Here is an 11,656-nt window from a genome sequence, read left to right as displayed (position 1 = left end):
TGTGACTAGTGACGCAAATTTCCCGCCATCAGAGCAGCACTTCTGGTGTCTGGTCGGCGTGTGCGGGGACTGTAGAAAGTAGACACACAAAACAAGTATAATAACTATTTTAGGCTTTGTTCGTTTTACTTGTCAATCGCAGGGTCCATTGTCGAAACATGCCTTCTACAAACGATTGGATTAACAACCCTCTGGGTGTGGTGGAGGAGATGTTTGGTAAGATTCAAGTTGAGACGCTCCCGCATGACAGCTACAACACAGCGCTAACACTGCTACATTGCTTTTCGACTTCCCCCAAACTCAATCATTATACACACACCGATACATTCATATAAATGTCAGTTTAAGGAAATCAAGGTTGTGGGGCAACTTTTTGCTTCATGGAAATCAATCGGTGACTTGTTTGCTTGTTTACATGAGATGCATCGCCTTTTGTATTCCATCAGGTGCGTCCCAGAACAGTTCTGATTCCGGATGGGAAGCGAAAGTAACCGAGTTCTTCAGACAGCGACTGATGGAAAAGGACGCTCATACATGGGTAATCAATGTGACTTGTTGATGTTTTTTCAAACGATGCCTTAAGTGTCGGGGAAAAAGGGAAAACACTTTTTTGAATTATAAAGTATTTATATTAAAATAAAATGGAGAATGTAACATTCTAAAGGCTGTGGCCATTCTTAGTTTGGTGGGTTGTTTTTTTTGTTCAAATAGGTCCCATCCTTGAACGATGTCCCTCTGCATTACCTGAAGCCCAACAGTCTTGTGAAGTTCCGCTGTTTAATTCAAGACATGTTCGATCCCGAGTTCTACATGGGAGCATACGACACGGTGGACCCTTCCACCAAGGCCAAAGTAAATGCTTCCTTTATCCAAACCGCTTTTTTGTAAATGCTCTTTTGCGAGTGCGTAAGTGCTCAATTAATACACAACTCTGCCTCTGCTCTTCTCGATATATGTTATGTATTCATTGTTTCTGCTGTACTCCACAGGTCTTGAGGTGTGGAAAGTACAAAGACGTCACTGAATGCGGGGTGAGTCTGACTCTGTAGGCTTGTCAGTCGCGATATCAACGCCTCCCTCTTTTAAATGGCTGCATTGATACGCACATCTTTAACATACTCTTGTCTTTCTTCTCCCAGGTGGATCTGGATTCTGCCAATATGGTGACTTCTGAGAGACAGACCTTCTACTGTGTTCCCATACCTGGAGAAAGTCCCTGGGTGAAGGAAATATCCTCTTGTGTGGTGGACTGTTTGTGTTTGCGTGTTTGTGTGAGTGCAGACTGGGTTTGCAAACAAATGTTAGAAATGTATGGTCTTTGCGCAGGCGTAAGCAAACGCATCCCCAGACCAACTGGAGTTAGGGTTTAATTAATTTATACGTAAAAATATGACATTATTTACGCTGGTCTGGCCGACTTTTGACTTGTCTTTCGGGTGTCTGGACGTGAGAAGTGCTGGTGGGGAAAGATGGATTATAATCTAAACCCTGATCAGGGAAAAGCACTTCAGTTCTCAACAAGGCTATCTTTCCACAAAGCTAGTGTTTTAAGTAGTCTTCATGTAGTGTTTTGTATTCTGGACCGGGTGTTGTTGCCGGACCCCTTAACTCCGACCCACAGCTACGCCGGTACCTGTCAGGCCCGGGTGGTTCCCTCCACCTCCTACGTCCCCAGCAGACAGAAGCGCAGCTACGAAGACGACGACGAAGACGACATGGACACCCAGCCCCAGGCGCAGGGCCACGCACACAACGGTACGACGGGGAGAGATGGTGACGCTTTAGTAGAAACGACAATCTCTCTGTCTCTCACTCACTCACTCACTCACTCACTCACTCACTCACTCACTCACTCACTCACTCACTCACTCACACTGCTCTTTGTCCTGTGTCTGAATGTACAAAGCACATTTCTTTCTCTTATATATTGGAACATCCTTTAAGTACGCGTCGCTGGCAGGAACCCGGCTGTAGCGATGATTCTGGTAATTGTGATCTTGTTTTTAGTACAAACTATTCACCCCCTCCTTTCTTAGGGACCCCAGCGGCCGCCGAGGCGCAGGGCAACGGTGACAGTAAACGCCAGGAGACGGAAGCCCCCTCCGGGCAGAAGGCATCGAGCCCCCCTCTGGACCTCAACTTCCCCCTGCCTGGGGAGCAGGGCCCCGCCTGCCTGGTCAAGGTACGCCTCCTGGGGTCCCTTATGCTGTCTCTTTGACCCTGAAGGCTGGGAATGGCTTTCTGTATGGTTTCACTTTAAACTTGTGTTCAGAACTAATGAGTACAATTTGAAATTAATCTGTACTTTTCATTTGTCAGGTATTTTATTCGCACAGGATTATACAACAATGGGCTTTACCTTGTGAATGACTATTTATTTATTCATTGTCTTCCCAGAAAAAAATGCTAAATCGGGATGTATATCATCGATAGACATATTAAACGACCTTTGCCGGGTTAGAAGCTTTTGGCCATATCGCCGGACCTCACTGTGAAGGTGTGCTAGCAGCACAGCTATGTAAGACGTTGACGCTGTCTGTGCCCCATGTTGGTGAATGAGTAACGAGTGAGTACTGAGGTTCTCACCACGTCCTCCAGGTGTACGCGGACTGGGACAGCTTCAAGCTCAACGACACCCTGGAGGTGTACGGGATCCTCTCTGTTAGCCCCGCGCTGAGCGCACTGAGCGACCAGAAGTGAGCGCTTGTTGCTTTTCTTACATCTTCTTTTACCATAATTACATCACAGTTTCTGGATCCATAGATTCCAATGCATTTGAATGATGACCACGTCAGATGATCTGCTCAAAGCGTCTTAAAGTCATAATGCATAACATTTCATCGATCTGTAGTCCATTCTGATCGATAGGGATTTCAATAATGTTATCAATAAAATCCCATCCTATAAAAGGCTGGCCAGGCCGTACCTCTCCCTTTATTTACAAGATCCTTGCTAGCGACATTCCCCAAGCCCCTCCCACTCACTCCCCAAGCCCCTCCCACTCACTCCCCAAGCCCCTCCCACTCACACCCCCCAGCAACGCCCCCTAAAGTGGAAAGAACAATGTTATTGTGTGTTTTGAGTGCCTTGAGTACACATTGTGACCTCAATGATCAGTTGTGCGCATTTTTTCTCATGTGTGGGTAAAAGTGCATGACTTCAGTCATCGTGTGTGGATGTGAGTAGACATTTTTACGACCTCACAGGTGGGCGTGTCCACCTAGATGTGCGCTGGATAGATCGGTCTACCGGCCTACCCAGCGGACCGTAGCAAACGTCGCTCATCTCTCCGTCACACATCTCGGTGGACACGCCCACTTGTGATGTCATAAGGGGCAGATTTTCAAAACGGTGGCGTGTCACGGGGCCTTTAACATCCGGGGCTCTCCTCACCTCTCCCTCCTCTCCTCCCCTCTCCCTCCTCTCCTCCCCTCTCCCTCCTCCCCAGTGACACGTCCTCCTCGCTGATCCTGGACCCCGCCGAGTGCATGGAGACGGCCGAGGAGCTACGGGTCCACAGCCCCCCCGCCTCCCTGGTCCCCCGCCTCCACCTCATCCACACCCAGCGCCTGACTCACAACAACCCTCTGCTGCCCCCTGCTGCCCTGGAGGACAGCGCTGCATGTAATACGCTACATGACACCGTCGTTCGGCAGCCTGCACAGAGCTGACCCTAGCACCAGGTCCCCCCCCCCCCCCCCCCCCCAGCGGGCGGGACGTTACTAACGGTTAATCCCCCGCAGCGCTGGCGGCCACGCTGGGCGAGATGGTGTCGGTCCGCGCGGAGCTGCTGGCCTACTTCACTCAGCTTCTCCTGGGGGACGTGCTGGCAGCGGAGTACCTCCTGCTGCACCTCATCTCCAACGTGTACGTGTCCCCAACACCCCCCCCCCCCCCCAAACGGGTGTAGGCCGGTGTTTAAAACTAAAACATACCGTCCCCTAAAAAGGAGTCAGGGCTCCGGTTGGCCTCGCCCCACCAGCCCTGCCTCGGCCCCTCTGAGAGCCCCGTGTGAGCCTGAGGCCGGCCAGGGGGCCCAGGTGCGTCGGGGGGCCTCCGGTCATCGTGTCCTCCCTGTTCCCCCGCAGGTACGCCCGGCGGGACGTCATCCCGCTGGGCAAGTTCACGCTGAACCTGAGCGGCTGTCCCGCGGCGGCCGGCCCCGCCTACACGGAGCAGCTGTACCGCGCCCTGCAGCAGCTCGTCCCCAGCGTGAGTCAGCCGCCCCCGCCGCCGCCGCCGCCGCCGCGGTTCACCCCCAGATGACGCGGCTCGATGGGGAGCGCTCGATGGAGCGCCAGGAATGTTGTTTCCTGGCGCCATCTGTTCCTATGCGGCCCTGTTTTTCGAATGTTCGATTCGTTATTGCAGCAAAGACACCGGTTTCTATGGCGTGGTAAAAGTGTATACAGGATCATTCCGTGACCTTTTCATGACCCTGGGTTAGGGCTGCTCGATTAAGGAAAAAATCATAGTCACGATTATTTTGGTCAATATTGAAATCACGATCATTCAAACGATTATTTTTGAGTTTGATAATATGATAACTTGACTTTGTAACAGAGAAAAAATACACAAAATGGTCAAAAAGAAAATGTTAAAATGTTAAAAAACACAAAAATCGCGATCAAAATTCAATGAATGGCCCAGCCCTACCTGGGTGTTTTAGGGTACAGAATGGACCAGCTCCCCACGGGGGTGGAGGCGGGAGGGTCTTTAAGGAGGGTGGGGCAGCGTTGGTAGACAGTGGGTGTCTCGTTTGGCTCGTCTTCATCCTCCGCACATCAACGTCTCGTCTCGTCTCTGCCTTCCTCCGCCCCCAGGCGTACCGCCTCAGCATGACTCTGCAGAACATGAACCAGCTGCGGCTGGTTCCCAGGAAGGACTACGTGGCCAACCGGCTGCAGAGCGGAGCGCTGCAGCTGGCCGCCAACACCTCCCTGTACCTGGACGAGACCCAGCTGGAGCAGGGCCAGCTCGACCCCGCAGGTGAGGAGGGGGACCCCCGTGACGGCCGGCTGGGGGGGCAGGACGGACACCCCACGTCAGGGCTAGGGGGCGGTTTGTTCTGCCGGGTTGAAACGTGTGTCTATGGGTGTATCAGAACTGATGCACCCGGTTCTGAAGAATTGCCTCATTCTATTCATTGGTTGGTTTTGCTCATTTTAAAGTAGAATTCTTGCGTGTAAAAAGGGGATAAATGTTGAATCACGAATCAAATACTTCGCAAAGAAAGTGGATTACAGATTCTCTGTGCAGATTTGTGTCATTTTTATAACTTTTGAACATCCAAGCCCTGTTCAGTGCCCTGTGTGCTGGCGTGGTTCTAAATGTCGGCTGTGGATCTGCAGGCGTGCGTAACATCACCGCCCTGGGGAACGTCATCTCGTGGCAGAAGGTGGACTATGACTTCAACTACCACCAGATGGAATTCCCCTCCAACATCAACGTGCTGATCGCTTCGGAGGGCCGGTCGCTGCTGCCGGTGAGGAGGGAGGGAGGGAGGGAGGGAGAGAGGGGGAGAGGGAGGGAGAGAGGGAGAGAGGGAGGGAGAGAGAGAGGGGGAGAGAGAGGGAGAGAGAGAGAGAGAACTGGAGGGGGTCAACAGCACAAACACTGCCAGCTCAACTTCTGTGGTAAGGGGTTAGGTGTCCGAAGTGGATCGGAGACCAGGCTGACCCCCCCCCCCCAGCACCAAGGGAGGGGGGAGGGGAGGGGTGGTCCCGCGGGGCCACGAAGAGGTAGAGGAATGCGGCGTAGGCTATTCCTGTACGTTGCTCTATACTGTTGCCATGGCTGCAGCCGGAGAGCCAGCAGAACGACAGTGTGTGTGTCGGCTGGAGCTTCTGGTGGCGGTGGGTTACCAACGGCGACCTCGCTCCTAAAGGCAGCCCCACAGCTGCGGGCAAGCCAGGCTCATCTCGCATGTCGTCCCCCGCGCTTTGTGGCGTGCGCGTCGCGTGAACGGCAGAAGTGCCACTGTGAGCCGAACGGCCTGCGTACGGTTGCCATGCGATAGGGGGACATAAACATCGAAGAGCTGACATTACTTGGTGTTCTCCATGGTGGATACAATGTATGAATCAGCATTTACACACCATGACAGGGGCAAGCGTGTGTGTGTGTGTGTGTGTGGGCAGTGGGATTATTATTTCTAATGAGACGGGTTTAATGTATTTGTGGGGAGGATGTCACACGATTAACAATTCTGCCTTCATCCCGTACACACGGGGATCACAGTAGTGTCGTGTGTGTGTACACCTCGCATGCACCTCGGCGACATTGTTTTGATCCTCTCCTCCCTCTGTCCGTCCGTCTGTCCGTCCCACAGTCGGACTGCCACGTTCACCTGCAGCCTCAGGTCACGCCCCCCAACATGGAGGCCTACCTGGGCTCCGCCCTCGCGGCCCAGTCGTCCTCCCACCTCAACAAGTTCCGTCTCTACCTGACGATGGCCCGCACCCTGGACTACAGCATCTCGGAGGAGGTCACCAAGGTGAGGGCTCACCGTCTCCTAAGATTCTGAATCGACGCACAACTATCTTAGGTTTGCCTTTGTGCGTTCCCAGTATTGCAATCAGTTGATATACATTTTTTAAATATGCAAAAACGAAACCATCTTATTCATACACTTTACTCTGCCTTGTCACAGCAGACTAGATTAGGTCCGGACATTAACATGTACTGGATCGAGATGATTTTTAATTGGTTTGATTCGCGAATCCAATCGTGAACCACCATGAGAGTCACACCTTGGAGGTTAACTGTAAGCAATTTCATTTTCCTGGTAGCGGGGAGACCATAGCTTCGACTGACTATTAATCTAGTTGCAAACTAGCTTCTTTACAATGCCCTGCAGGATAGATAAGTTAAATCTATCATTTGCATATACTGATGACATGATGTATGTGTTGGTGAAAGTGCTGCATCAAGAGTTACCCAGGAGATAATACCGCTGCTGACCCAGTCTGACCATCCCCTGCTCCACAGGCCGTTGAGGATGACTTCGTGGACATGAGGAAGGACGACCCGCAGAGCATCTCTGCCGACGACCTCCATAGCCTGCTGGTTGTAGCCAGGTAGGCCAAGTCCCCGCTCAGGCCTCGCGCTCGCCCTTAATGGGTTCGTCATCCCATTTGTTAAAAGGGCAAAGTGCTAATAAAGGAGGAGGAAATAGACTGGAAACAGCCCGTCTCAGCCCTCTCAACAGTTAAAGTGCAGGCCAATAGGTAGAGGGAGAGTGACCGGGCATTATAATGAACGAGTTATTGATTATAACGAAGTATGAGGACCACCGGTTGGTGAGGAGATAATTTACACTTAAAATCTCTTGGTTTACATTCGGTCAAGAGTAGATGCGTGCTTAGGGATTTGTCGTGGACATTAGTTGAAACAAAAAAGTTAATGTTGATCCGCCTTTAAGATTGGAACACGATTACAATTCTTATCATTCCCTTTGAAGTGAAACAAGTAGTTTGTTTTGTAGCTCTCCTTAGAAATCGGTTTTCACATCATAAGTTGTGGAGGCAGGCTGGGATGACTGAGGTGTGTTCTCGTGGGCAGGTTGTTGTGTCTCAGCCTGGGCCAGAGCGCTCTGTCCACGGACGCCTGGAGCAGGGCCAAGCACATCGAGACCCTGCGCAAGAGCCGGAGCGAGCCGCAAGGATGCCTCAACGGCAACGAGCCCTGATGGGAGTATCGGACGCCGACTGATGGTGACGAGTTGTTTTGATTCAAAGGTTCCAGAAATGTTTTGTAATAAAGTTGTTTTTCATGTTTCACGTATTTTTGTCATCTTTGATTTTATTAGGAAGTATAATATAAGTTCACGGTTTAACGCAAGTTCCTATCTTAACACAAGGCATGTCCGTCAGATAAAAAGTCTTGCGTCATATACAAAGACGTAATGTTTCGTAAGTATAAATCTTTTTTTAAACAAACAATCCCTTTGAGAATGATATCGTTTCCTCCTGAATGAACAATAAACCTCACAACAATCCATACACTCAGTCACTCTTCAACTTTTATTCCCAGGGAATGTAATCCTGGTCAAAAGTCTACAGTGCACATTGTTCAATTAGCACACCCCAGAGAAGACAAGAATAAATAGGGTATTTTAATTTACAATAAAATCTGAACACACCATGGAGTAAACAGGACACATGGGTCAGTTGTTATATAGAAGTGAACTACAGCCATGGACAGACGATAACGGATGGTGCAAATGCTGGTAAAATGAGCCAAATGCAGTGCAATTATATGCTTGGACCTCTAATCATGTTGACACAACTGTCATGGTACTTTAATGGAGGGGCAGGATTAATACCGTAGACAAATGAAAATGTGGTTTCAAAAGCACTTGGTGTGTGAGAGGGTTACAAAAGAAGAAGGGGGAGACTTCAGCTGGGGAAACATTACTAAACCAGCTATTGCATAATTACTCAAATTAAGACACCCATGATTCTGGCCTATTTGGATTGACTATTTTCCCTCTTTAATTCAATACAGCAGAGACCTTGAATTTTGCAGAACTTAAAATGACCCAACACTGTCACTATTCTCTTGCATGGCCAGTATGTTCACTCCTCTTGCAGTACAGCGGTCACCTTAAAGCCTCTGTCTTTAAGCTGTGGCGGCACTAAGCAATATCGGCCCGTTTCAGTAACAGACTGGTCGCTAATGCGGAGCACCTAAGCAGCATATGCTACAAAATGATTGAAAATAAATCCAATTAAAAATAATAAGCTAACCCAGGAGTTAAATACAGAAAAAAGGCTAAATACAGTTGAGCAAACCACAAAGAGGTGCATCCATTGCCCATCAATCTTAGGATCTTACAAAGCAGGGAAGTAGCCAACACCAGATAAGTGAACCGCAGTCATTACAGTAAGAGAACAGTAGTCGTCTTAATGCAATGACTATATATATATATATTCCTACCAAGATTAACAGCAGACTAACATATATACCTTGGGAGACATGAGAGCACTCAACAGCAGCAGATGTGCTAACACAGAAAACCCAAACATCCTTTACATTAGATACATACATACAAATGTTACCGACGGTATTTCAGTTATCTCAAAGTTGCTCTGCTCGTTAAAAGCAATCCCATACAGAATATAGAACTCTTGTGCCAGTAAATAACATCCCAAAATAAAGCTCAAGAACACACACACACACACGCTTACCCTGAACATGATCTCATACTGTATACAGTACACTAGATGTAACATGGAACAAAACTGACGTTAAAAAGGTAGATTTGCCATAAATACCTGATATATATGTACAATCCCACTTCAATTTACTATTAAGGCAAGAATGCTTAAGATGCTTTCGATTCAGGGAGTGCATAAAGCATTGAACAGTGTCTACTGTTTGGGCAGGGTTAAATTGCATATACCTAATGCTACTTCTCAGTGCCTCTCATGCAAAGTAAACAAACAATGTCCGCCCCAAGGAGATTAATTCAAAAACGCACCTTCCAAAAAGTTAACTGGTACAAGCATTAGCATCATAAAACTCCAGCGGTTGATTTGACTTGAAATCAACTTGCGCAGACCTCAAACCAAGTTTCCTGCGACCAATATAAAAGCCAATGCGTGTATGGATAAACCACTGATGGGAAAGTTCTACTTGGGAAACAGCTATACATACAATAGTCACTATACGTGTCAAACCAGTATTGACGTATACTTCTGGTGTGGTTATTGATTTCTATAGTTGCTAGGCTACACTCGACAACACTGATATTACATGGGCCTAAACTATGCCACCTTGTCAGTTGGACGGCAACACGACGGGTAATATTTAACACCTAGCCGACCTTTGGGGAAACCAATAAAAGAAAAATCTCAAAATAGATTTGGTCATTGTCTACCACCAGTGTTAAGAACTGCAGCTATAAACAGGGTCTGTATGACAAATACAGACGCGATCGCTGACCGGCACAAAAGATGCATGGGAAATGTGGAGTAGGTCCTGCGTTTACATGCGTTTAAGATTTATTTACCTTTGTCTCACATGCAGCCGTAGGACTTTAGTTGGATATTTCCCGAAGACCGATATGTTTACATGCACACCAATACTGCATCCTTATGGCTCCTGTTGGATTGTAAGCCGTACATAAGCATAGTAAACCACATTATCTTTTCTGGCATGAACACTCAAATTCAGTCTTATCACTTGGTCTGCTCTCCATCATTGTGTATTCCTGTTGAACACTCATAAAACGTTTATCAATTCAATATATAGATTTATCCGCTATCCATCTGGGTTATAAACATACATATATATCCACCTTTCTTAACATAGTACAAAACTATTGCTTTGTATTCTCTTTAAAAGTCTATCACATTTCCTCTGAATCTTTCTGTATAAATATCAGTTATTTGGTAAGAAATACATTTAAATGTACAATACATACAAGGAAGCTATGAAACAGAATATTACGCAGAAGATTAATGGAATGATTTCCAGTGAGCTCAAAGAAGCAGTAATAGCATGATATAGTGTGCATGTAAACATAACGGCGCCAGAGTAACGCGATGCATCTCCTGTGCGAGAGTCGACAGCAAATGTCCGACGGACGGAACTAAAAGGGCCGATATTTAAAAGCGAGGTTCCTGACGAAGATGAGGCCCTTTGTGCAAGCTTAGGCTACTGCTACCATAAGTCTGTGTACACGTCACTACTACCACCACTGCAAAATCCTGCTGAGACCTGGGACCAGCGCTAGATCTGGATGATCCGTGTCTGGCACTGCGTGAACATGGCCCTGAGCTCGCTCTCCAGGGCCTCGTTGACCACGTCGGGCTCCGGGCTCTTCTGCACCTTGGCCACGGCGAAGTTGATCCCCTGGGTGAGGCCGGCCTGCGTGAGGCTGGCCACCTGGACCATGGAGCTCTTGATCTTGGCGAAGGGAGACACCACCCGGCTACCATTGCCGTCGTTGGGCGAGGGCCCCAGGCTGCCCTCCACCTGGGACGAGAGGCTCCGCTGGGACCCCCCCGAGGCAGCCGAGCTGGGCTTGTGGACGGTCAGCAGGCCGGGGGCGGAGGTAGTGGTGTGGACGTCCAGCTGGGACGGCCGGGGGAGCTGGAGCTCGGGGGGGGCCGGCGGCTCGTAGTCCGCCCGCCCGTCGTCGGCGGGGTCGGCGGGGCCGGGGGGCGGCGGGGGGGCGGCGGGGTCATCGGGAGGAGGAGGGGCGGCGGCGGCGGCGGCGGCCTTGACCTCGCCGAACACCTCGACGGGCTTGGTCTGGGCGTCCTGGGCGAACTGGTGGCAGTAGGCGTCGACGGGCGTCCCGAAGTCGATGAGGATGGCCTCCTCCGCCACCGAGGCGGAGCCTGGCGAATCGTCGTCGACGGCGACCGGCGCGGCCGGGCTGACCGGCTTCCCGCCGCCGCCGCCCGTGCCCCGGACGGCGGCGGCGGCGGCGGCGGCGGCGGCGGCCACGTTGAGCTCCACCGACTGGGAGCGGCTGCCGAGGCGCGGGTTGGACACCACGATGCCGCAGCTGGGCAGTACGTAGTCCACGTTCTCCAGGGAGCCGGCGCACACGCGCTCCGGGTCCGAGGTGTACGAGTCCGAGTCGGAGGAGATCTCCGAGTCGGGGTCCGCCCCCCCGGGGTCCTTCGGCCCGGCGGCGGCG

General features: G+C 50.2%; 2 protein-coding genes across 4 annotated transcripts in view; one reads left to right on the top strand and one right to left on the bottom strand.

Moving 5' to 3' along the window:
• The first annotated feature begins 13 nt into the window (after positions 1–13).
• On the top strand, positions 14–7,779 carry mcmbp (minichromosome maintenance complex binding protein). 2 transcript variants are annotated; one of them, XM_060072503.1, is made up of 16 exons: positions 14–216; positions 447–538; positions 712–852; positions 990–1,031; positions 1,140–1,230; positions 1,621–1,755; positions 2,046–2,182; positions 2,599–2,696; positions 3,449–3,624; positions 3,744–3,867; positions 4,089–4,212; positions 4,824–4,989; positions 5,352–5,485; positions 6,332–6,496; positions 6,991–7,079; positions 7,564–7,779. In XM_060072503.1, exons 1-16 carry the CDS (start codon positions 159–161, stop codon positions 7,688–7,690), a joined length of 1,899 nt encoding a protein of 632 aa, XP_059928486.1. In that variant the 5' UTR covers positions 14–158; the 3' UTR covers positions 7,691–7,779. The 2 variants fall into 2 exon arrangements, with proteins under 2 accessions (XP_059928486.1, XP_059928485.1); XM_060072502.1 differs by having other exon boundaries at positions 2,037–2,182.
• Positions 7,780–8,005: 226 nt separating this feature from the next.
• The window catches only part of inpp5f (inositol polyphosphate-5-phosphatase F), a 17,931-nt gene continuing 14,280 nt past the window's right edge, over positions 8,006–11,656 (bottom strand). For both annotated transcript variants that reach the window (XM_060072494.1, XM_060072495.1), the window contains exon 20: positions 8,006–11,656. This exon is cut by the window's right edge and continues 276 nt beyond it. In XM_060072494.1, the coding sequence (XP_059928477.1) occupies positions 10,738–11,656 (919 nt within the window). In that variant the 3' untranslated portion in view covers positions 8,006–10,737.

The sequence above is a fragment of the Gadus macrocephalus genome, chromosome 15, assembly GCF_031168955.1.
Source record: "Gadus macrocephalus chromosome 15, ASM3116895v1".
NCBI classification, from domain to species: domain Eukaryota; kingdom Metazoa; phylum Chordata; class Actinopteri; order Gadiformes; family Gadidae; genus Gadus; species Gadus macrocephalus.
Note: the sequence above shows the minus strand (reverse complement) of the source record. Positions and strands in the feature narration are given on the sequence as shown.